The 23,258-nt window shown below is 40.5% G+C and overlaps 1 protein-coding gene across 9 annotated transcripts in view; it reads right to left on the reverse strand.

The window, feature by feature from the left end:
- The window catches only part of ALY3 (DNA binding protein), a 34,458-nt gene extending 12,646 nt beyond the window's left edge, over positions 1–21,812 (reverse strand). For 2 of the 9 annotated variants that reach the window (XM_090300546.1, XM_090300545.1), the window contains exons 1-3: positions 1,260–2,257; positions 251–462; positions 92–142 (exon numbers count right to left, since the gene is read on the reverse strand). In XM_090300546.1, coding sequence (XP_090156672.1) covers positions 92–142; positions 251–409 — 210 coding nt within the window. In that variant the 5' untranslated portion in view covers positions 410–462; positions 1,260–2,257. Of the gene's footprint in view, positions 1–91; positions 143–250; positions 463–1,259; positions 2,258–3,636; positions 6,346–10,485; positions 10,564–11,452; positions 11,826–11,914; positions 12,166–12,415; positions 12,603–13,625; positions 13,704–14,316; positions 14,380–14,616; positions 14,716–14,987; positions 15,139–15,275; positions 15,370–21,360; positions 21,464–21,567 lie in introns of those variants that run through there. The other 7 variants (XM_068607274.1, XM_068607279.1, XM_068607277.1 and 4 more) reach the window with 7 other exon arrangements.
- Positions 21,813–23,258: the final 1,446 nt, after the last annotated feature.

The following is a 23,258-nucleotide window of genomic DNA, read 5'->3' on the forward strand; positions in this document are numbered from 1 at the left end:
ATCTCAAGTTACACCCAATTTAAAAATGAACAAAATAAGATCTGGGAACCAAATTATATCATTGTTGCTTTAATAATCAATAATTGCATACCTTGGTTTTCTGGGAACCACTTAAATGAGAACCAGTATGAGTTTCATCATTCTGCAACAAACAAAATCCATCATACTTACATGGAACAAGTCAATATCACAGAGAAAATATGAAACAAGAAGCCATAAAATTGATACTGGAAAATACACAAATTCTTACTTTCAAGTTAAAAGATTTTTGTTTCCTTTTCCTGAATCCTGCATTAAGCTGGAGTGTTCCCTCTGCTTCAGGTACAACAGCTCCATTATCAGAAAAAACCTTGGAAAACTTACTTGAAGCAGTGCTTTCAATCTTAGGAAATACTTTATGTGTTTCCATTTTAGATTCACCAACAACATCATGGTTCCCTTCCTTGAACTGTGCAGATGACTCTGACACACAGAAAACAGTACAGAAAATATTTAAACAATCATAAAGCATAGACAAAAAAGGATTTTCCTACAATCAATAGATGTTTTCTTTTGCAGGGGTGGAAGGAACTCAATGAAACCAAATTGAAACTGATATTGCCATTTTATGAAGTTTGTGAAGTATGTTGCAGGAAGATACAGAATAGAGGGAAGAAAATTACAAGGCAAATCTACATCTGGGTACTGTATGTTTCTTGGAGAAAATCTAATGACCAGGAGAAGCAAAAAACAGGATAGAGTGTCTCATTCTAGTGGTATGTTTAAAGGACTTTGGATGGAGATCATACTTAATGACCTTAAAATTAAGGTTGACATCCCTATACAATTGTATTGTGATAACAAGTCAACCATGAGCATTGTCCATAATCCAGTCCAACCAAACATATTGAAATTGACAGGCACTTCATCAAACATAATCTTGATAGAGGCATAATGGTTACAACTCATGTCCCTACAGGATTTCTAATAGCAGACATTTTTACTAAAGGACTTCCTCAGGAAAGATTCCAAGATCTTGTAGGCAAGTTGGGAACGATTGATATTCATTTACCATCTTGAGGGGGGAGTGTTGTAAATTGTATATTATAAAAAATATTCTCAATATCTCTATAGTAATTAGAAAAAAAATATCTTCAAAATCTTCCTATTTATTTCAGCATATTTTTATTTCATTTTCTTACAAATAAAGTGATGCGAATGTAATTTGTTTGATTGATATGAATAAAATTTCTTTATTTTTCAAATAATCATCTCCTTACCTAATATCTTATACTCCAAATCTGCTTGGGTATTTGACAATCAACTTATTGTTCCATGAAATCACACATTCTATGTGCAATTCTCATACAATCTGATCCGGTCGGTCATCGGTAGTCGGTGACGTCAGCAAAGGATAGCCACGTGGACCGTTCTTAGTGGAACACGTGGGCCAGGGAAGCAGATGAGTCATTGAGAAAGTCACCCAGGGTGGTGATCGGTGGTCAGGGGGCGGTGATCAGAGAGGATGCGCGATCACCGCCTAGATAAGCGCTAAGGGGCACCGATCGATCGGGTTTTCGTGTTGCACGCAGTTAAGCTGGAAACGAAGGACGTTTCCCAGCGAGAGCGTTGCATACGAGCCTTGTGTGGTAGAGTATCAGAGAAAGGAGAAGTTATGTGTTTTGTAGTGTCGTGCACGAGAGTGGCCTAAGAGAGCTAGTAAGCCAGTCGATGGTTGGTGCTCTCTTAACCCATAACGTGCATGGTGCAAAGCAGAGGTGATCGTTCACACAGTAGGTGATGCCTGGTGCATGCGCTTAGCCAAGTCACACTTGGTACTCACACTGAGGTTGCACGAGACACCTAGTGGAAGAAACGCGCTAAGTTACTTCATACACAGAGAAGTTAGGCGCGCAACAGAGTGTATAAAAGGCATTCCGCGCTCATGCAGGGGAGGTAAGATTCATTCTAGCAAGTTACTAGTTTACACACACACAGAGTGCACACGAGTCTCCCAGAGATTCTTAGTTCTTTGATGGTTTTGCAAGGTTGACTTGAGCGTCGGAGTGCAATCGGCCGCTAGAGGCGCCGTTTGTTGTGTTTCGCAGGTTTGCTTGGAGTTCTTGTGGAGTGCTTGGAGCGTTCTTACACTTGTCACGGTTGAGGAGGTGGAAGATAGAGTTTGACGTGGCGAATCCTTCGACGTTCGAATCCCCTGCAAGATCATTTGGCGCCCACCGTGGGGCCCGTGTGAATTTGTGATCCCATCCACACTTTGCTGTTAGATTTCGTTTGTTCTTGAGGTTCTTTGCTGAGAAAATGAGGAGGACAAGGCAAGCTTCACCCGCACCATCAGCTGAAGGAGCTGTGACGATGGCGCAGGTCTTGGAAATGATGCGAACGCTACAAGACAATGTGGCAACGTCAAGAATGAAACAAGAAAGGATGCAAGCAGATTTGGCTGCATCACAGAGCAGAAACGAGGAGTTAGACAAAATTAACGGAGAGTTGCGCAAGGTGCTGCAAGCGCAGAAGGAGTGCGTGGCGGAGGAAAGAGTGGTGTCGCCGCCGTCTCCCCCCAGGACTTTCCCCATGCCTTTCTCATCTGAGATTATGAGCACGGTGGTGCCACCAAGCTTGGTCGTTTACCGGGGTGGAGGACCCAGAGACGCATCTGACAGCGTTCCACACCCAGATGATGCTCTCTGGGGGTTCGGATGCGGTGTATTGCAAGCTGTTCATGAGCACCCTGAGCGGGATTGCTTTGGAGTGGTTCGTGAGCCTACCAGATGGCCACATCACCTCGTTTCAGCAGTTCTAAGTTGTTCATGGAGTAGTATATTGTGAACAAGGCACCCCCAGTGGTGTCGTATGACTTGTTCGACGTGCGACAAAACCAAGGTGAGTCCCTCAGGGATTACCTTAGTCGTTTTGGAGCCCAGGTGGTGAGGCTGCCCAGCAAAGATGAAGATATGCTGGTGCATGCGTTCAAGAAAGGGGTTCTGCCGGGCCCTTTCAGTGGTCACTCACTCCACTCTTGTTTGGCGTTGGGGCACCAACTCGCGGAGTTGGTAAAATGTGGCTTTTTGAGCGATTACTTGCGGGAGGCGCAAGGTGGTCGGGCGTCGGGGCCACCAGCAGAAGATCCGCAGCACGAGGTACCTGTGCACGGAGAGGTGCACACGATCGCGGGGGGCTTCCTTGGAGGGGGGTGTACAGCCTCTCAGAGGAAGAGGTACGCTCGTTCGGTGATGACTGTCAACTCGGTGGAAGAAGACCATTCCCCCGATGCTGACATCACATTCACAAAGGCGGATCTCTGGGACGTTGTGCCTCACGACAACGGTCCTATGGTCATCTCCCTTGTCAAGGCAGGGAGAAAGGTGCACAGGGTCCTCGTGGACCAGGGAAGCTCGGCGGACGTGATGTTCTGGCCGACATTCAACAAGCTGCAGTTGTCCCTTGATCATCTGAGGCCGTACGCAGGGTGCTTGTATGGCTTCGCAGGGGACCAAGTGGAGGTGCGAGGCTACATAGAGCTGAGGACCACGTTCACGGATGGGACTGCGGCTCGCACTGAAAAGATCAAGTACTTAGTGGTTAATGCCCCATCCGGCTACAACATACTGTTGGGAAGGCCGACGCTCAACAGGTTGGGAGCTGTACCGTCGACGAGGCACATGAAGGTGAAGTTGTCGTCGATGGAAGGGGTGATGATCACCATTAAGTCAAACCAGAAGGAGGCCAGGCGCTGCTATGAGAACGGCCTCAAGCAGCAAAGGAGTGTATGCCATGTTACCTCGACACCACCGTCGGGTATGGACGAGAGGCGATCGGAGGTCGCAGGGCTGGTAAGAGGTACACAAGGTGATGTGGAGATGGAGGAAGCGGTGCTGGGGGGCTCAGGGGTGGCCCAAGTAGAAGTTGAGAAAGAAAGCATGATCACGCCTCGCGAGTCAGGGATCGCGAGGGCGGTCATCGCCAGTGAAAAAAGGCCCCACCCTGTGAGGGGTGGGTGGAGACGGAGATCCAGGGGAAGAAGTTTAAACTGGGAGGGTCGCTCAGCGAGGAGACGCGACGACAGATCGCCGGTGTGATTGAGAGGCATCTGGACGCATTTGCATGGTCAGCCACAGACATGCCAGGTGTTGAAGAATGGTGCTTATCGGCTGGAGATTTTGGACGGGGGGCGATCCCCAGAACGAGGAATGCCACACACTTGAAGTTCTATTTTAGTTAAAATTGTAAAGTAGTCACGCTTTGTAAGCAATTGAACAAGTTCAGGGGGCACTCTTTTCCCTACAAAAAGGTTTTTAATGAGGCCACCCAATAAAAAGAAGTTATCGGTATAAGAGTTTGCAAAGTTTTAAAGTTAAAATCCTCCTCGCCCCAGGCGCGAGCGCAGGTAATCGGTTAGGCCTTCCTCGCCCAAGGCGCGAGCATGGCAACCGGTTTAAAGTCCTCCTCACCCCAGGTGTGAGTACAGGCAACTAAGGTTTGAAAAGCTAGGGGTGCTAGTAAGCCCAAGAAGGGAAAGGAAGGATTTCGAGAAACGCCTTTACCCAAGTGGCATAGCATCAATATTAGCGCAGTAGAACTCTTAGTCAAAACCCTTCTCACCCCAGGAGTGAGAAGGTGGAAGTACGACCCGATGTGTTAAGGGTTGATGACCTTGGGGCAGGCAAGAGAGGTTACCGAGAAACACTCTTCTCTCCAAAACAGGGCATCATCCTTGACCGATCGGTGTAGGAGTCCTCTACGCACTTAGCGCTGGAACGACAGGCAATCTAGAGAGATATAGGGTGGAAGCAGACGTGCGATGACTGATGAGTGGTTGGTTGTAGCATTCTGATCGGTTATCGGTGGTTAGAACGTTGTTTAAAGAGTTTTAGACAAGTTCTTACGCGATAGGCCTAAGCGAGCAAAGCATACCAGTTCAGTTATCAAGTATTGTTAGTTGTGATCGAAGTCAGAGGTAGAGAATTCAAGTACAGTGAAGGTTCGTACCAAGCTCAAGCAGGTTAGCTGTTAGTCACGCATTACAAGAAATAAAGGCTAAGAGATACACAGCAGAAGAATCAGTAAGAGGAAAGTGGCATTTTATATATGCAATAAGAGTTTTACATTCAAAGTTTATGTACAAAAAGGTATAAACAAAACAGCGAATGATCTTGCCGTCCACCACTTCGAAGTCGATGGCAAACTGAGAGCAGTCAGCCTCTGGGAAGACGCACTTAACTTGCTCAAGGGCTAAGTCAAATCCCTCAACAAAGGTGTCAGCAGCCTCTTCCCAGAGCTTGGTCTTCTCAGCCTCGAGCTCAGCCTTGTCGGTCTTGAGCACGACCCTCTCAGTAACAAGGGTGGCGATGGTGGACTCGGCTTCCTTAAGCTTGGACCCCTGATCATTGGCACGCCTCTCGTTCGCTGCGAGAGCCTCCGCCAGATTCGCGATCTGTTGGCGTAGGAAGGCATTCTCGGCTTCAAGTTGAATGGCCTTCCCCGTGGTCTCGACCAGCTCAGCGTCAAGAGTGGCGACGGCATCCCCCATCAGCATCTCGGTTTTGATGGTCTCTTGGACTTGCAGGGCGTGCCCTCTCTTGGCTTCCTTCACCATGTCCCTTAGCAGCCCGTTGGCGCTCTGCAGGGCCTCATAGTCACTTTGTAGCGACTCCTTTTGGTCGTGCAGCTCGCCCATCTTTTTCTCCAACTTCTCGATGCGGCGATGCTGGGTGGAGAACTCCAGAGAGAGCACCAGCTGGTGGGCCAGATGAAGGTCCACCTCGCTCCCGCTCCACTTGATCAGCCCGTGGTTTTGGAGCAGTTGCTTGGTCAGCTGGATAACCCTGGTGAGCCCTTCAGTGCTAGAACCCGAGGCTCGGTGGGAACTCTCACCACCACCCTCGGTCGTGGCGGCAGAGGCTTGAGGTCGTGGTGAGCTCGAGGGGTGAGAGGTCCCCTCCGAGCGAGCAGCCCTGCTCCTAGCAGTTTGTGATGGCAATGTGAGGGGTTGGCTGGCTGGGGGCGGGGAAGGAAGGTGTGCTCGAGAAGGAGGGCGTGTAGGAGAAACCTGTGCTGGGGGGATTGGGGAGGCATCTCCTTCAACGCCCTCGGCCCCCCTTCTTCTTCGTTGAACTAGAGGAGACCCCGAGCTCTCCTCCTCGACGGATACGACGGTGGTGGGAGCCTTCACCAACCGTTTCCTTTTCTTCTCACCCCTGGTCTCAGGGCCTTCAGCTGGCACGACCGAGATGGGGGAGGCAGAGATAGGCTCGGAGGTGGCCTCAGTCTCCGAGGACGACCCGACAGCTCGTCGGCTCTTGGCTAGCGCGATTAGCTTTTGTCGTTGTTCTTTGTTGGAAGTCATATCTGCACCAGTTAAACATGGCAAAGGGTTAGTACACAAAGAGCCAAGAAAGCAAACAAGGTGCAAAAGAGTGAATCAAGCTAATCGGTATAGTAGTAGCATGCAGAGAAGGGGTTAACATGTGCAAGTGTGGCAAGTTGGAGGGAAGGGGAGAGTGCAAACCAATATATTTTTTAAGCATCTCCGCGTCGAACTCGTGCTTGATGAGGGTGGAGGAGCCGAACTTCGCGCCCAAGCTCGAGAGTAGGCCGCACAGCTCGCGCTCGTAAGGTGCCATAGCCTCCAAGCCTCGAGGTTTTTTGAACTCTACCTTGGGAACCCAGTAGAGTGGGAAGCCCTCAAGTAGAGTCGGGCTATGCTCGTTGGAGGTGATCATGTAGAACCTACCCTTCCAGTCCTTGAAGGATTGCTGGTACAGGCCCAAGATCACTCTCCCTGTCACGCCGTTCAGGCTCACCCACGACCTATCGCCTGGGTTCTTGGCCTCGAAGAAGTGGAGGAAGACGTCGGTTGAAGGAGGGTGTCCGAAGTGGTTGCAGAGAATCTCAAACGCTCGGATGAAGGCCCAAGCGTTTGGATGGAGTTGGCAGGGAGCCACGTTCAGCTCAGTGAGGAGGTCCTTCTCAAAGAAGGTAAAAGGGAGGCGGAGGCGCAATCTCTTGAAGATGGCGGAGTAAATGAAGGTGAAGGGCACTCCATTGTTGGCCCTATCGTCCACGCATATTGGCATGCCTCGAGGGGGGATGCACATGTTCAAGTGAGTCATCCTCCCTGTCAAGGGCGCAGGTGGGTTCGTCTGTGTCGCTGCTCAGTAGGTTGGTGAGATGGTCGTCGGGGAGTTGTGTAAACGTCTCGGCGAGCAGGTGGAGGGGGGCCCACTGGTACACCCGCGCATAGTTATGCTGAGGAGGCGCCGCTTGGGGTTGCGCACTCGTTGAGGGGGGCGCGCTCGTCGAAGGCGGTGGTGGTGCACTTGCGGAAGGCTGTGCACCAGAGGTGGAAGCGAGACGCGCAGTAGTTTTTGTGCGAGCCATTGTTCAGTAGCTACAATGGAGAAAGAAAAGAAGGAATGAGGGACCAATGAAAAACAGGGTTCAGCGAAAAACAAGAGGAAGGTGAGGAGAACGAAAATGCTATAGTTGAAGGGGGTGGAGAAGCGAAAGCGACGAAGAAGAAGAAGCGAAAACACAGAAAAATGCAGAAGAATGCAAAAAAACCAGAAGAAACCCTAGCACAGTGCAAGGAAAGGGAAAACAACCCACAAAGTATGCACAGTACAGTTATTGGATGATGCAATCGATAAAGAGTATTTCAATATGCCATAGATGAAGAAAGGGGGTACCTTTTGACGATCGCAAGTAGGTTCTGAAAGCTTGAGATTGAGGAAGATGGAACGCGCAGAGAAAAACGCTCGAAAGTTCAGAGAAGAGTGCTGGAGAAGGTAGAGGAACAGTGGAGGGGCGCAAGTTTTGAATATGAGAAGCGCAAACGACGTTTCATGCTAGCCGTTACACGTGTCGCAAGATTAAGAAAGGAAGGCGTAACGTCACTTAAACACAGCATGTGGTGTGGTACGTGACGTGGCACCAATTGCCACGTGGCCACTGAGGACGATCACTTAGTCTCTTCGCTGAAAACAAGTTTACAGCTTGAGACTGGGGGGCTTGTGATCCGGTCGGTCATCGGTAGTCGGTGACGTCAGCAAAGGATAGCCACGTGGACCGTTCTTAGTGGAACACGTGGGCCAGGGAAGCAGATGAGTCATTGAGAAAGTCACCCAGGGTGGTGATCGGTGGTCAGGGGGCGGTGATTAGAGAGGATGCGCGATCACCGCCTAGATAAGCGCTAAGGGGCACCGATCGATCGGGTTTTCGTGTTGCACGCAGTTAAGCTGGAAACGAAGGACGTTTCCCAGCGAGAGCGTTGCATACGAGCCTTGTGTGGTAGAGTATCAGAGAAAGGAGAAGTTATGTGTTTTGTAGTGTCGTGCACGAGAGTGGCCTAAGAGAGCTAGTAAGCCAGTCGATGGTTGGTGCTCTCTTAACCCATAACGTGCATGGTGCAAAGCAGAGGTGATCGTTCACACAGTAGGTGATGCCTGGTGCATGCGCTTAGCCAAGTCACACTTGGTACTCACACTGAGGTTGCACGAGACACCTAGTGGAAGAAACGCGCTAAGTTACTTCATACACGGATAACTTAGGCGCGCAACAGAGTGTATAAAAGGCATTCTGCGCTCATGCAGGGGGAGGTAAGATTCATTCTTGCAAGTTACTAGTTTACACACACAGAGTGCACACGAGTCTCGCAGAGATTCTTAGTTCTTTGGTGGTTTTGCAAGGCTGACTTGAGCGTCGGAGTGCAATCGGCCGCTAGAGGCGCCGTTTGTTGTGTTTCGCAGGTTTGCTTGGAGTTCTTGTGGAGTGCTTGGAGCGTTCTTGCACTTGCCGCGGTTGAGGAGGTGGAAGATAGAGTTTGACGTGGCGAATCCTTCGACGTTCGAATCCCCTGCAAGATCACAATCCATAATTTCCACACCTTTTTCTTCTCCATAGAAGTATATAGTCCATTTGCTTACCAGGGGCATACAAAAAGATAATCCCATAATGTACTTTTTTTTTCAGATGACATAGTTTTAATTGAAAAATCAAGGGTAACACAGATAACTTTAAATTTGAGCCTCAGAGATAGACTTTGTTGGAAACAGAGGGTTTTCACTTAAATAGAATTAAGACGAAGTATATGCATTCCAATTTTTGCAAAAGACAAGAGGAATATGTTCTATAAGTAAAAGTGAGAGATGTTATACCATAGGTTTACAAGTTTAAATATATAGTGATCAATATATATAAAATGATGGGGTACAATTGAAGCAGACATGTGAGACTTACGAATACCCCCCCCCCCCCCCGGCCTATCATATTACACTTTTGTCACTACTTAGTAGGAGGCCCTTTCGAAGTTAGCAACAAGCTACATGATTGATAAGATGATAGCTCTAGGACCCAACCACATTCAATGCCTTATTACCTCTCATGAAAAAAATTGTAGTTGAATGATATATTTATATTGTCATAATGGGCCCCATACAACTAGGTAAGTGCAACAAATTCTGGCACAACATAGTCTTGATTGCTTAAATCCTTTGATGGGTCAAGGAACTATCTAATGCCAAAAAACCATTCAGCATGCACTCTATGATGCTCTATTGCCTTCTTACACCTCTTAAGCTAAGGCTTCCAATAGTTAAGGGACCCACTTCACATTAGAATAATCTCATGACTATGCTCGGATGTCAGGGAGGTGACTCACCATCATCTAGCCCTATAAATGGGACACCTCCTGCACCACCAGATAGACTCTTACCAAACATTTTTCTTCTGCTGACATACTAATATGGTGCTGAAGTGTCTTTGCATGTACCTCCCACCTTTACCTATTCTCCATTGACAACCTCTCCACCTTCTTCAAGTGAACCCAATAAAGGTTCAACGAGTTCACTAGATAAGCATTAAGTTCAACGCTTATGCATAGAATAGGACATCCCAGCAAAGTAAGCAACCATGATCAAATCACAAAGGAGAGGCCACAAAGAGATTCTTAAAAGCAAAATCACTACAGATAGGATTACGGATTCAATTAATACTAAAATTGAGTCTGGGTTGTGGTTGTTTCAGTTTTTGGCTTGTAATTTTGGGGCAAAGGAATTTTACTTGGCTACAATCATTTATCTTGTATTTTTGTATTTCCTTCTAATTTTAACTAGTAATGATTCTCCTTTGTTGGTAGCAATTGTTTGCTATCAATTCCTTTCCAAGCATTCATATTATTAAGCACATCTAGAATTTATAGTTACATACTTTCAGTTAGCATGTCTTTTAAATAGAAGATTCAAATTGTAAATATGGAGACTGTTTTAGCCTACCATGTACAAAATCTTCGGCCTTCATAACAGAAAATTACATTCATGAGGTTAAAAAAGGGTGGAGAGTGGTGCATATAATCACAACTATTCATGTTAGACAGATACTAGTCATTGCAATTTTATTATTTATTCAGATTTGTCTATGGGAGATGGGAGAAGAAAACATTTAAATAATACTCTAACATTAATATTTTATAAATAAACTCAAATGCCTTACCAGTGTCAGGGTTTGTTACTGGCAGCATCAAAGACAAATCAGCCAAAGTTTTCAAAGCATTAAAAGCAGAACCTTCATCTACAAAGAAAGAAGGAAGGGGAAAGGGAGAGGTGAATGATAACATTAACAGAAATTTACAATAAGTTAGAATAACAGAAAGTATTTGAACCCAGGGAAAGTGGTCATCAGAGGAAAAGACTACAAGACAAATCAAAATATATAACTATTATCATAAAAAATAGTTTCAAGGTCTAACAAGCATATTAATTTTAATGTTTAAGAGAATAAAAAGCTAGAGGTTTTTTAATTAATCTATCTTGGATCCCACTCAATATTGAAAAGCAAAACAAAAATAGATACAGAAGTTTCTTTTCCTGCTCAAACATCACCAAGTAGGCAAGTACAACAACTCTGTTCCACCAAAATTATGAAACTTTCATTTAGCCAACCAAAAAGGCTTAAAGTAACACAAATCACTTCATGTTGAAACCTTCCAATAAAATTTTAGGCCTGTAAAGACTTCTTGTGATTGTTAATATTTCAAAGACAAGAATTTAGCTTTTATTACAAAAAAAAAAGTGATATAAAACAAATTGGAAGATGAAAACATAAAATAAAAAATTAAAAGAGATATAAAAATAAAGCCAAAGAACCATATGATAATTTGAACATTGTTTTATATGGAACATGTGTGCTTTTCATTTATTAAGAAAGAACAGCATCATATTCTGGAGAATGGGTACCTTTTTTCAGAGTACGAAATACAGTATGCCCAGCCTAATGACAAAAACACCTAATACCAATCAAGTTGCCCCATTTTCAATCCTTTTATACCACACTTGTTTAGTATAAAATTAAGCCAAGCCCATAGATTCAGTTAGAAACAGATAGGCGTGTAAAGATATCATTTATAACAAAGACATATCCAACCTAATGAGGAATGGGAATTAAAACAATTACCAAATACCTTTCTCCAACAGTAGCTTTTTACTTTTCGTCCTGGAACCCTTGTAAGAGGACCTTGCATTTTTTGCATCTACAAAATCAGTGTTGAAGCTGGATTTGATAAAAATTTTACCATCATCTGTCCCACTGGAGGCTTCCTTTATGTCATTCAAATGCTTGTTTAAATTCCCCTCAGGCTCTAAATTCTTCCCATATTGTTTTATTTTCTTTTCTTGATTCCTTCCTCTTCCAGTAATTTCTCTACCACTCCGATGAATTGTTTTTCTAGAGTAATCTTCATTATTACCTTCAGTGCTTCCTAAACTCAACTCAGAACTACCATCATCCAACTCAGAACTGCAAAACTTGGCTCCAGCTTTTTCTGATTTTGAATGCTGAAAATAGTAACTAACAATACTTACTATTCATTACAAGAAAATAACAGAAAAAGACAAGTGATGGTTTAATAGAAACAACTCAATACCTTCTTCCCACTTTTCAGACCAGGTGAAGATAAAAATTTCTTCTCTGGTGATCCAGAATTTTTTGAAGAGCCACCTCTTTGGGAAGCCTCAGTCAATGCCAATGCAATCTTATGAGTAACATCATTAGTATCAACCATTTGTTTGGAACCCTGCCTTACAGATGAAAAAAACCTCTCCCCAATATCTTTACCAATAGAATAAGAAATAGGGACACGGGGAGTCCTTTTCCTAACAGCATGTGGCCTAATTCCTGAAAATAAACCACAAAATTAATAGGTTTTGTTAAGCAAGAGAAAAATTTATCTTCTAACATTATATACAAAACAAAATATAACATCTTCAAAGGCAAGCAGCCTAACATTAAGAGCAAGAGGAAAATGCATCCAAACTGTGACAATCTTATTGTAACAAATAATGGTTGAAACCCCAAAACAAATGGAGGTACAAAAGAAATTTGATGCCAAGGTAATGTTCACATGTATTTTGATATATTAACCCACCAGAATGTCTCTTCTTCAACAATGACAGGCAACCATCACCTGATGCAACAGAATGTGACTGAGAATGATCTGAAAGGTGCCCATCTAATGGTTTATTGTCACTTGGATGCTTTCCCCGCAGACGCTTTTGAGACTTTTTAGATATCTCTGCATCATCATTGCTTTCTTTACCACTGTCACTTCCTCCCTGACAATTAATTATTCATATTGTAATTTCTTATGAATAGTTGTCAAATACTGGCCGTGTTGTCTATTGCAATTTATACAAAATTTATAACATAACCTAACCAATGCTGTCGCATATCAATCAAAGGAAATTTGTCTTTCTTTTATTGACTTATTTGCATGAGGGGGGAGCAGGGATTCCACATCAATAAACAAACTATTACCTCCTAAACCCAGTTTTAGATTGGTGAAAGCTAACTAACATTGGTAGAATAACAATCAGTTCATGTATCATATCTTAAATGAATTCACGTGTGGCATGCTAAATGCATTTTAGTTTTCATACGATTTAATATTTACGAAGTATCACCCATCTACTATTTGCCTAGGAAATACTCCCCCCTTTGTCTATTAAGAATCTATATGTGTGTGTATATATATGTTCTGCATAAAAAATGTGCAATCAATCAATGCCACTAAAGCAATTCCACCCTATTAATCTCTCTCCCCCACTCTAAATTCAATACCTCTGTAACAATTGACAATAAAAAGAATCTTTTTAAAATTAAAAGCATTATCAAATAAATAAACTTAGTCAATTGGTCAGAAGAGCACTGTGCCAGGCAGCCTAAATTATCTATTTATCCTTTTTCAGTTTAAGTACACTAGAAAGGCCACAGCTTTCTATCTACTCGTTAAGAAATGTGGATGTACTTATACTGATAGAAAGGAGACGCCTTAGATTTCAATTGTAACCAAGTAAGTAAGTGACTGTGCAGATTACAAAAATTCCACTCATAGTACCTATCATCACATAAGTGAATGGAAAATCTCATTGAAAAAGAAACAGTGCTTAAAACCGTATGGACAAAGACTACACTTGAAATAATACAGTTTCTTCTCGTCACACAACTTATGAAAAAGATTTGTAATGTGGTGGAACTTTAATATAACATCAACCAGAGCGGTACAAGAATGTTACAAAATCAGGAAAACCAACGTAAATATCAGTAAAACTTGGTCAAAACTTTAAATTAATTCTTACCAGTACACTATAATGATCTGTCATCATTGCTATCAGTCCAACAACAGAAGCAGTACCCTCTGGGAGAGATAAATATGCCTAAAAATAAACCCAAACTTAGCATGTCTTACAAACAATATATTACACTGACTAAAATGTGCAATATTGAAAACCAATGACATAAACTAGAGAAACTTAATTAAAATTGTAACAAAGTAGTTTTTTTTTTGGGTGGGGGTGGGTGCGGAGGGTGGTGGGCGGTTGGTTGGTTGGAAACCAGAAATAACAAGCTGGGGGTATGCATCTTCAGTGCAATAATTAACACAAACTGGCTCACAAGGTAGGAGACAAGATCAGGTAGAACTGAATCTTTTACTGATTGCTTGAATATTTAAAACAGACATTCTTTAAAAGATTTGACAATTTTTAAGGAAGACATCAACATTCACTTGTTCAAAACAGAAATTATGGAGACCAGAAAATCTTGTTCTCCAGTTATATAGAAGATAAAACACAACATCATTAAGGGTATTGAAAAATACAGGAAATATTAAAAGAAATTAAAAGGTACACCCTAAGTACATATCTCTCTATACATGAATGTTTAGTATGTGTTTTAGAATCTAAAATGTTAATGTAAATAGGGAATACATGGTGTATGCATTTTAGATCAGTAAATTAACAAGGATGTTGATGCTTGTAATGCATATACCCTGTTCATAGTGTACAGTGCCTCTACCATTTCTGCAGACCTATTACGTACTGCAAGAGCAACCTGTAAATAGGTAAAATGTCACTGAAAAGGGCATGTTTAGTAATAACATTGCACTGGAAAATTGCAGTGCATAAGGTAGATTAACAAAATAAGACAACCTTGATCCTTAAATTTGCAATGGAATTTTAAGCAGTATGTACTACATGTGTAGCCCAGTATTAGAAGAAAAAACTGACAGGGAGACTTGATCTTTAACCATTATTCAATAAGAAGCACCCTTATGAAACAATAACCAACCTTCTTCCAATCTTTCCCATATTTACGGTAAGCTTCATAAAAATGCCCAAGCTCCTCCTTATTCCATTGTGGTCCTAACATGTCAGCCAATCTTCTCTTCTGCATAAGATTGAAATTTGAAAAATAATTACAAGTTAAGAAATAAAATTCATAACACCTGACCATTTTAACCAAACTCTAAAAAAACTTACTACCCAACTTTATTGATAAAATGTAAAAAAGATATGAATATATTACAATGACTTCTTGATAAGAGCAATTAGAGGCAAAACGATAAAGAGTAGGGAAAATTTCTTCCACTGTTTTAATTCAGTAAACGTATTATGTTTGAGAAAGAATTTCTTATCAAAGAAGTAAAGAAACAAATTCACCTTTTGAATACCAGGACTCGCCTTCAGCCTATTTTTGCTACCATTCTCTGTAATTTTGTCTTTACTAGATGCAGTCTCATGAACACTGGAAAACCTCTTATTTACACTTCTAGATTTCCTAGAAGGAGCCATAACTGATTTCCTTGATTGTCTGCAAATTACCAGAAAGACAGAGGAGTGAGAAAAACAAATACAACCTAATTACGTAAAAAATTTAATTGCATCCTATCATGAGAGGAAGAGACAAGAGAGAGGCAGAGGGAGTTCATAGAAAAAAAGGTTCCATACTTGAGAATCCAAAGCGGTTCAGACAGAAATGTCACCTCCTTTCCATGTACAGATAATGTTGATGAAAACGGGTTCAAAACACAGAAGATGCATCCTGATAATCAAAGGTAAATAGCCTGAGGACTTATAGTGAAGAAAATATAATGTTTTACAATGCGCTAGTGCTGGTAGGTATTTGCAAAAGAAAACAAATAATCTGTTTTGAAACTCATGATCACAGATTTTACAGCTACAAAATAGGGCACCATATGTCAAAACACCATGATCAGGATATACTAGATTAGGTGGCGGCAGAGTGTTCACATTTGAGACAATAAAACTTGACACCGATTAAAGCAATTGTATATTGTTAGCAAAACAAGTTACCTTTGTCAGCAAATAGAGAGCAAAATGAATATGGAAAGGCTCTAAGACTGGAAATAATACAAAGATTGAATGAAGAAAATATTGGAAAAGACAAATTAAAGAGGAAAAAATGATAAAATAACAAGATAATCCTATCCTTTTACTAGAAACCAGACAGCCTAGTTAAGAGATACAAGGAGGTCCAACTGATCTTGCCCTTCGTGGAGGGTGCATGCACCATGATGACCAACAAAGGACAGCAAACCTTAGTCCCTATTGCACCAACCTATTTTCACTGACATATTTTCTAAGCCCAAATCCTCACATCCAAACAGAAAAGAAGATGCAAAACTCGGAGCCCTTAACAGCATTACTGCAACCATTTGCCAAAACAGTCAGCAGAATGCTGAAACATCTAGAAAGGAATGCATCCCACCCAAACTCTCTAATCTCAACCATCCCTCGTTTCCAAAACACTTGGATGAATTTGTTTCACTATTGTTCGCTGATTCAAATCCAGAAACACACAGCATACCTACACAGAGCAATAACAACATAAAGTCCACATCGAAGCTTGAATTTCATTTCAGCCACAAGAGAAAAAAAAGGAAGCCTAAGTGAACTCTATGATGATAGGCTCTAAATCATGTACAGCACTGAAGAGCTTTGTCAGACAATTAGACAGTTTGATGTGAAGGAGAAAAAGATCGTCTACTAGAGAACGTCATGTAGTGTTGAGACGAGTTAGGCCATTTAGTATGTGTTTGTTATAATTGTCTTAACAATTTGTTTTTTAATGGTCTTTTGTTACTTCTTTTGTATAAGGTCTATATATAGAGTCTTTATAAACCTAGTCAACACACTGCAGTAGTGAGAGTTCTCTGTGTATAAACCTTTTGTTATTAATAATGTGTTTTCTTCAATCTTGTTCTTGTTTTCTTGCTTTGTTATTGTTGAGAACCCAACATTTGGCGTCATCCCCAACGAAAAAGAAAAGAAAGTCAAGAAGATAAAGAAATGACCACTAAGTTTGACATCAAGAAGTTGAAGAACATTGGATTGTGGAGACTCGAGATGGAAGTTCTTGATTCAACAAGGTTGTGATGATGCTTTGAAGGGTGAGGCAAACATGTCAGCATCTTTGTCTCAGAAAGGGAAGGTTGACATGATCAACAAAGCAAAGAGTGTCATACTCATGTGTCTTGGTGATAAGGCACTGAGAGAAGTCACAAAGGAGAATAGTGTTGCCCCGATGTGGGTGAAGCTTGAGTACATTGTATATGACCAAATTGTTGGCACACAAACTTTGTCTAAAGCAACAGTTGCACTCGTTTAGACTGACTGAGTCAAGAATGATGGTGGAATAGCTAGTAGATTTCAACAAGATCTTGGACGCCCTGGAGAATATTCAACTGAAACTGGAGCATGAGGATAAAATTTTACTTCTTAACAACTTACCCAAGATGTTAAGAACACTTTAAATGCAACTTATTGTTCAGGAAGGAGAAGATCATTACCCTAGTGGAGGTACAAACCTCAATAAGGACTATAGAGCTTCAAAAGTTTCAAGAGTCCAAAGGGGGGAAAAATGGGTTGAGTTTGAACATGTCCAAGTCAAAAAGGAAGAAAGAGAAGGAGTCCAAGGGGAAGAAGACGAAGCAATTCTCGTCAGATGATCTGGCTGAAGTTGAGTGTTTTAATTGCCACAAGAAAGGTAAGTTCAAGTCAAATTGTCCAAACAAGAAGAGAAATTGGAAAGCCAAGAAATCCCATTAAAAACAGTTTGTTGATATTGATTAGCGTTTGATAGCTACGAGTCTACTGGGGTGTTGGTGGCATTTGCGTTTGATACAAAAAGGAGTTGGGTCATGGACTCGGGGTGCACATATCACATGTGTCCAGTCAAGGAATTCTTTGAGACCCTGGAACTGAGAGAAGGTGGAGTGGTCCTTCTTGGGAAGGATAAAGCTTGTAAAGTACAGCATAAGGGGTCTATCAGATTAAAGATGTTTGATGACTACAAGTGAGGTATGTTTTAGAATTGAAAAGGAATCTTATGTCTATCAGCATGTTTGATTAGGAAGGTTTAACAACCAAGATTGAACAAGGAATGATAATGATGCTAAGGGGAGCATTTACAGTTGTTGGGGGAGAAGAAGAATGGCCTGTAAATCCTAGACAACTCATTGCGCATGCATCTGTAGCCAGTAAGACGATGCAAGATATTAAGAAATGGATTTTAAGCCTAACACAACCTTATAAAACCGTCTTATAAGATGAGGTTTGCACCCACTTATAAACTATGAAATACTTTAATCTCCAATCGATGTGAGATCTCCAACACAAGATAAGACGAAGTTGTGGCCTCTGAGGATGGACACATCAATGAGAAGGGTTTGGTGGAGCTACAGAAACAGAACCTGCTAGAAGGTGATAAGATGGAAGGGTTGGAGTTTTGTCATCACTGCATACTAGGAAAGTATCATAGATTGAAGTTTGGGACTGGGCATGTGTCCAATAGCCCTTTTGAGTATGTTTATGTAGACTTGTGGGTCCAACGAGAGATCAGACTAGTGGTGGAAGGTCTTATTTACTCACCATCATAGACGATTGATTACTAGAGGAGGGTGCATATCTATATCTTGAAAAGTAAGACTGGAACTTTTCAAAGATTTAAAAAGTGGCACACCATGGTGAGTACTCAACATGGGACCAACCTGAAGGTGCTCAAGACAAACAATGGGTTGGAGTTTGTTTCAAAGGGGTTCAATGAGTTTTACAAAACAGAAGGCATAAAGAGGCACAACAAAATAAACTGACTGAGAGGATGAAGAGAACCATTTTGGAGAGGGTGAAATGTATGCTGCTAGGGATTCGATTGCCTAAGACCTTCCGGAAGGAATCTGCAAACACATCGTCTACATGATAAACAACAACTGAACTCTAAGAATCATATGGAAGTATGGAGTGGAAGTTATGAGAACCTAAGAGTGTTTAGTGCCATGGCGTTTGCACACTTCAAGAAAGACAAATTAGAAGCACATGCTAAGAATGTATCTTCATATGATACATAGAATGTGTGAAAGGGTAAGTTGTGGACGTTGGAGACTGGAGAGGCTAGGTATTTCGTGTGCAAAGACGTCACATTCGATGAGACTCAAATGGTTATGATGGGCAAAGATCTGGATAAAGGGGAGGAGAAAATCCATGTTAAGGTGGAGCCTTTCACTAAAGGATGAGATGTCTGGAGGCAGCAGACAATGAGGCGTCAAACAATGTTCACCAACCTTCTACATCTTACACGAGAAGGCCTAGACGTGCAAAGGTTGACTCCGACAATCAACTTACATGTGATAGGGAGAGGAGGACGATCAAACCTACACAGGTTTGGATAAGCTAACCTTACTAGTTATGCTTTGGGAGATCGATGGTTCAGAGCCTAGAAGCTTTCATAAGACTATAGAAGTTTCAAAAGTTCAACAGTGGCAAGTTACCCTGGAAGAAGAAATTGAGTCTGAGAAAAAGCTACACGTAGACGTTTGTTGATCTACCAAGAAACTAGAAGGTGGTAGCATGCAAGTGGGTTCAAGAAGAAGGAAGGAATATCAGGTGCAGAAAGTCAAAGATTCAAGGCTAGATTGGTGGCGAAAGGTTTTACACAACTGGAAGGAGTTGACTATAATAGGATATTCTCACTTGTGGTAAAACATTGTTGTATAAGGATTTTAATGTCTATTGTTAACTAGTACAATTTGGTGTTAGAACAATTAGACGTAAAGACAGTGTTTCTACATGGCATTCTGGAGGAAATCGTCTATACGCAACAGCCTAAGGGGTTTGTTGAAGAGGAGGGGAAGGTCTGTCTCTTGGAAAAATAATTGTATGACTTGATAGAGTCCAAGGTAGTGGTACAAGATATTTGATGACTTCCTAAGATACACAGGATTCTAGAGTTGCAGTTATGATTGTTATGTATACATCCCCAAAAGAGAAGAAGAATGTGTGGTGTTCTTACTCTTATATGTGGATTATATCCTTATATCCAACCTATATGAATATGAATTAGAAGAGCTCAAGCGAAGATTAAGTTCAGAGTTTGAAATGAAAGGTCTTGGAGATGGACATATAGAGGGACCAAGCGGTTGGGATACTACGTTTGTCTCAGCAAGGATACTTCCAGAAGGTGGTTGAGAGATTTCGGATGCATGAATCTAAACCTAGGGGGACACCTTTGGGACATCATATGAAGCTCTCAATTGCTCAAGCTCCAAGTACTAAGGAGGAAGATGAAGGCTACCCTTTATGCTAATGGAGTTCGTAGCATCATGTATGGGATAGTTTGTAGCATAACGGATTTGATTGATGTTGTTAGTGTTGTTAGCATGTACATGGCAGATCCTAGACGAGCTCATTGGAAGGCTTTGAAGTGGTCCAGTCTAGTGTTTAGACGGTCTACCCTTGACAGAGCTACTATAAAAGGATATGTGAAAGTTGATTATGCAGGGAACGTTGATACCAAAAAGTCAATTTCGAGGTATGTCTTTTACCTTGTTTGGTACTACGGTTTGCTGGAAATCTAGTCTACAATCAGTCTGCCTTTATCTATTACCTAGGCAGAGTATATTATGCTCACATAAGGGGTAAAGGAGGCACTGTAAGATTAGAGAGTTAAGTATTGTGCAAGACTATGCGATTGTTCACTATGATAGTCAAAGCCTTATATATCTAGTTGATTATCAAATTTACCATGAGAGGACGAAACACAGACATCAGATTTCGTGAGAGATGTTATTTAGTCTAGAAAGGTTAAGATCGAGAAGATAGACTCGAAAGAAAATCCAACAATTATGTTTACGAAATCCTTGTCAAGATTGAGGTTTAGACGATGTTTGGAGCTGGTAAATTGAGGAAAAGGAAAGTTGAAGTTGGAAACTCTTCCATGATTTGGAGTTAAGGTGGAGAATTGTGATGATTGACTCTAAATCATATACAACAAATCATATGTCGAAGAGCTTAGTCACACAGTTAGACTGATGTGAAGGAGAAAAAGACCGTTTTGATCATGAATGATCTTTTGTTACTTCTTCTATATCCATTCTCAATTACTATATACTTATTTGATCACGACATCCAAACAAAAAAACTTATATTGGGTTTAGGGATAATCAAGCTTGAATTGATAACTTCCACCACGTCAAGGTGAGACTCAACCCCTGAGATATATCCCTTCCCTTGCCTCCATCAAGAAATAGAACTGACTAATCCTAAGGCAAAGGGTCAAGAAACTCATACAAAAATTCTGGAAAAAATTGTATTCAATTGTCACATGCTCTATCGGAAAAGGACTGACCACAGATTCGAGAAATAGCACATGATTTCATAACATCATATGATTTTCCATGAAGAAGAATTGGCTAAGCATGTTGTATTCGGTAGTCTTTAATGAACTTAGTCAACACACTGAAATAGTGAAAGTCCTCTGTGTATAGACTTTCTGTTATCAATAAATTGCTTTCTTCAATCTTCTTATTGTTTTCTTGCTTTATCATTGTTGAGAACCGAACAAAAACAAAAAGAAGGAAAAAGGCAAAATTACAGAGGTCCACAGTGCAGTTCATCAGCTGAGAAAGAAAAGCAGCAGAAAAGGAAACACAAGCAAAGGCAGGTGCGATGAAGAAGAAGAAATTAAAAATCACAGCTAGAAACGAGGTAATTGAGTTAATTTATCCCTAATACGCACCGAACCCCGCATTTGAGTTGAGGAAGCCGAACCGAAACGCGGAATTGGAATATTCGACGAAATCGCCCCTCTGATCTAGCGAGGCGCGATTGGAATTGGGAATCTGATGAGTAAGAAAAGCCCTCGCAAAGAGAGAGTGAGTGAAAGCATGTTCGAAATTAAAAAGGAAGTGAAGAGAGTTGGAGAGAGAAGGAAGGAGAAGCTCACCGATCAAAGAGAATCTGGATTGCAAATGGAAGCTGCAAGAGAGGGATCTAGTGGCAGTTCAGTAGTCGATGCACAAATGCTAAGAGAAGAGGATGATGAACAAACAACTCTCGACTCGTTGTTGGCGTAAACAAAACAAATGAATTCGGGGGTATAACCGCGAAACTTTAAAATAATAGTACCATTCTTTTTTTTTTTCTCCTCTTCTTATTTTCTTTCGTTTCTCTCCTCTTTCAAATAACGCCAACCAATTTATCGCCAAATAAAATTTTAAATCAGAAACGCCCAACTTTAACTCTCGGTTCAAACTTGTCAAAAAAAACGCTACTAATTGAAAGTTAAACTTTTTTTTAAATATATATATTATACGACTTACCGTTGCTTTGCATTTAAAATCACAGTTTTCAAGAACTATCTAAGGGATATTAATAGTGTGTTTAATGAGGTCTAAGCTATCTATTAAATTGTTCCAAGACATTACAAACTAACTCATACTTATTTTAAAGTTTCTAATTTATATTTTAGTTTCTACTTTATAGTTTATTTAATTTAATTCTTTTAATATCTTTGTTATTCTTTTAATTTATTATTACTTATTTTCAATTTTATTGAAATAAAAAAATATTTATTTTAATTATTTCATTAATTTTAATATTTTTTTTTTATGTAATTCAAGTTAAAAAAATCAGCATGACAAATTAAAGTAATTCGGATCTTATGTAAAAATTACACTCAATAAAAGTTATAAAAAAACTCAATAAATAGCAAATTAAATTAAGAAATAAAAAAATATTTCTAAAAAATAATATTCATTAGATCAATTAGTTTAAGTAAACATACTTATACAAATGAAAAACATAAACAACTTTTTAAAATAAACAAAAACATTCAAAAAATTCTATATAACATAATAATACATTTTTGTTTAGAAAATGTTAATTTTATTTACATAATAAAGTATGTATAATTGTGTCATTTTGTGTCTTTTATTTGCATTTAGTAGTTTATGAATTAGTTACACCAAACTAAAAAAAATATTTAAGTTTAATTCAACTTTTTAAAATAGATGAGTAAGATGATTTATGATTTTTTTTCAATAGATTAACCTAAAAAAATTTTAAACAAAAGTTATTTTCAATAAATTTTTTATGATATAGGATTTTAAATTTATTGTCATATCAACATATATAAAACTATACGAGGCTAAGTCTTACAATTTTGACAATAAATATGATTTATATTGTTGGATATTTCATATTCACTAGAAATAAAATTGATTTATAATATATAAGTGGGTACGAACTTCACCTTACAAAATCGATTTTGTAAGGTCAAATTCAACTTAAAATTAAACTTCTTAAGATATTATCATAATCATTAGAGTTGACAACTTCAACATGAGATGATATCAATTCATAAAGTGTGTGTAAACTATATTAATTTTGTAAAATTAAACTAGATTTAAAGTTTAGTTCTTAATTAAAACATGTAATAGAGATATACTTATTTATAAACAATTTATCATTTATTAAGCATATTGTAAACTAATTTTGTGAAACAAACTTGTAATGTTTTATCTATGTCATGGTTATATATATTTTGATAAGATAAATCACGTTTAGACTTCTAAAGCTAAGCAAGAGGGAGCAAACATTGTTACTAAAGGAAACGTTATCTAAATAACCTTTTAC

This window comes from Phaseolus vulgaris, chromosome 3 (assembly GCF_051622355.1).
Source record: "Phaseolus vulgaris cultivar YP4 chromosome 3, ASM5162235v1, whole genome shotgun sequence".
In the NCBI taxonomy this organism is placed as follows: Eukaryota; Viridiplantae; Streptophyta; class Magnoliopsida; order Fabales; family Fabaceae; genus Phaseolus; species Phaseolus vulgaris.